Source organism: Arachis ipaensis, chromosome B02 (assembly GCF_000816755.2).
Source record: "Arachis ipaensis cultivar K30076 chromosome B02, Araip1.1, whole genome shotgun sequence".
Lineage (NCBI taxonomy): Eukaryota > Viridiplantae > Streptophyta > Magnoliopsida > Fabales > Fabaceae > Arachis > Arachis ipaensis.
The window spans coordinates 13,961,241-13,963,544 of record NC_029786.2 but is presented as its reverse complement, the minus strand read 5'-3'; the positions used below and the strand labels follow the sequence as shown (position 1 = coordinate 13,963,544).

At 33.4% G+C, this 2,304-nt stretch overlaps 1 protein-coding gene across 1 annotated transcript; it reads right to left on the bottom strand.

Annotated features, from left to right (window-relative positions):
- Window positions 255–1,724, bottom strand: LOC107626908. Its single transcript, XM_016329801.1, has 4 exons — window positions 1,046–1,724; window positions 749–866; window positions 500–666; window positions 255–406 (listed from the first exon to the last, which is right to left on the bottom strand). Exons 1-4 carry the CDS (start codon window positions 1,722–1,724, stop codon window positions 255–257), a joined length of 1,116 nt encoding a protein of 371 aa, XP_016185287.1.

Here is a 2,304-nt window from a genome sequence, read left to right as displayed (position 1 = left end):
AACTGGTCAGGTTACTGATCACTGGTTCAACCAGTGGATCACTGGTTGAACCGGTTAACCCAGTCCCACATAAGTAAAACATATAAAATAGGTAAAAACTTAAAAATTAACAATTAAAAAAATATCTCCAATAACATTTTAATAAACATTAAGTCTCAAATCCTAAAAATAAGTAATAAAAAATAAACATAAAATTTGTTAGTACTATTGCATAAACAACTCAATTTAACACAATGAAAATAACAATTCATGGATTATATCCAATGAGTAATTTCAAAATCTGGATATCTTTCTTCATCTGACAAATCTGGAGCTATATCATGATTGGTTTCATTCTGATTTGCATTTTTCACAGAATTATTATTAGCTTCATCATCATCTCGATCATCTTCCATATTCAATTGATCTAGCATTTCAATAATGTTTCACAAATCATAATCAATAATAAGGCAAAACATTTGGTTAAAGCATTACAAAATCATCCCTAACAAAAACATACCCAAATCATCTAAAGCTGATTGAAGAGACATATTTGCAAGATCATTCCTTAAAGCATCAACTTCTTCAGGGGTTAAAAATGGTGGTGAATCTTCCAATATCCATTCCAAATGATCCTCAAATGTATCAAGACAAATTGGATCATAAATTTGCTTTCTCATTCGGTTCCTATATTATCAATTAACTTGATTATTCTTATTATGACTAAAAATTTAAAATAATGCCTTCAAGAAAGAATAATAAAAAGGACCTTTGTTGTAGCCTTAAGTTGTAATGAACATAAACAAGATCATTAAGCTTTTGATGCTCTAACCGATTCCTTTTCTTTGAGTGAATATCTTCAAAAATGCTCCAGTTATGCTCACAACCTGAAGAAATACAAGTTTGATTCAAAACACGAATCGCTAACTTTTGCAAGTTTGATGCTCCACATTCATAAGTTCCCACCATTGATCTTAACATAAAAAGGAAATAATATATCACAATCATAAAATCAAATCATAAACATATCACAATCATAAAAGACTAATTTTAATAAAAACTTTACCAGGCATCACTGTGCTTCGCTCACGTATTGCAGATTGTCTTCCAAAGTCTCCTTCAACATTCTTAAAGATTCTCGTCTCACTTGTCAATTTAGAAATCAAATCTGCATCACCGTAAGAATATCTCTCAATGACATCTAGTAGGCCAGAAGTTGTTTGCTTGTGCTTTTCAAATTCTACAGCATTAAATTGAAAAGCTGGATTTAACCAATAACCAGCAGCATGAAGGTTTCTTTTAAGTTGTGAATCCCAACGTGAATCTAAAATCTTCAAATATGGATCAACAACCCTCTTTCTTTTTTGAAATCTCTTCACCATCTCTTCCCTAGCCTTATAAATAGCTTGATAAAGGAAACCCATTGCAGCTCTATCTTCACTATCCACAATACGCAATACACGAACAAGTGGCTCAATAAGCTTAACAATATCAGTGCATTGATTCCAAAATTTAGAATCTAAGACTTGATCTACAAACTTATTTGCTTTGGCTTCTTTAGAGTAAGATGAGCTTGTCCATTCTCTAGATGTCACTATAGCTCTCAATGCATCCTTTTGAGCCAAAATACTTTGCAAAGCAATGAAATTAGTGGCGAATCGAGTTGGAGCTGGATGAAGTATTTCTCGTCCGCCTGTGAACTTTCTCATCAAGTACAAAGGATGGCAATGATTATAGATATACATCGTAATCATTGAAGCTTGTGACACAGTTTTACTCACTTCCACTAACTTCCCAATATCCTACAACATCAGATTAACACAATGTGCCGCACAAGGAGACCAATACAATCTAGGAAACTTTGATTCCAACAACCTTCCAGCAGCAACGTAATTTGCAGCATTATCTATCACTACATGTACAACATTCTCAGGACCAACAAATAACACAACATTCCTAAGCAACTTAAACAAAGCATCAGCAGTTTTCGAGATATGAGAAGCATCAAATGAGAAAATAGTTCCTTTAGGGAAATAAACCAAGAAATTAATTAAAGTACGCCTACAACGATCAGTCCATCTATCAACCATGATATTACATCCAGTTTGTTTCCAAATCACACGCTAATCTTCAATCATCTTCTTTACATCTTGAAATAATTTACTCAACAAATATCCACGAACTCTTCCATAATTTGGCCCTTTATACCCTGCACCCATGTTTGCAATAGCATCGATCATCGGCTGATAATAACCTGAATTAACTGCATTGAATGGCACAGAGGCATCCATCATCCATCTTGCAATAGCAATATCACACTTCTCC

Coding starts and splice junctions, on each gene's coding strand:
- LOC107626908 (XM_016329801.1), bottom strand. CDS start 1,724: ATGTATATCTATAATCATTGCCATCCTTTGTACTTGATGAGAAAGTTC. Junction 867..1,045: donor GCGAAGCACAGTGATGCCTG/GTAAAGTTTTTA, acceptor GTATTTCTTCAG/GTTGTGAGCATAACTGGAGC. Junction 407..499: donor ATCAGCTTTAGATGATTTGG/GTATGTTTTTGT, acceptor TTGAAATGCTAG/ATCAATTGAATATGGAAGAT.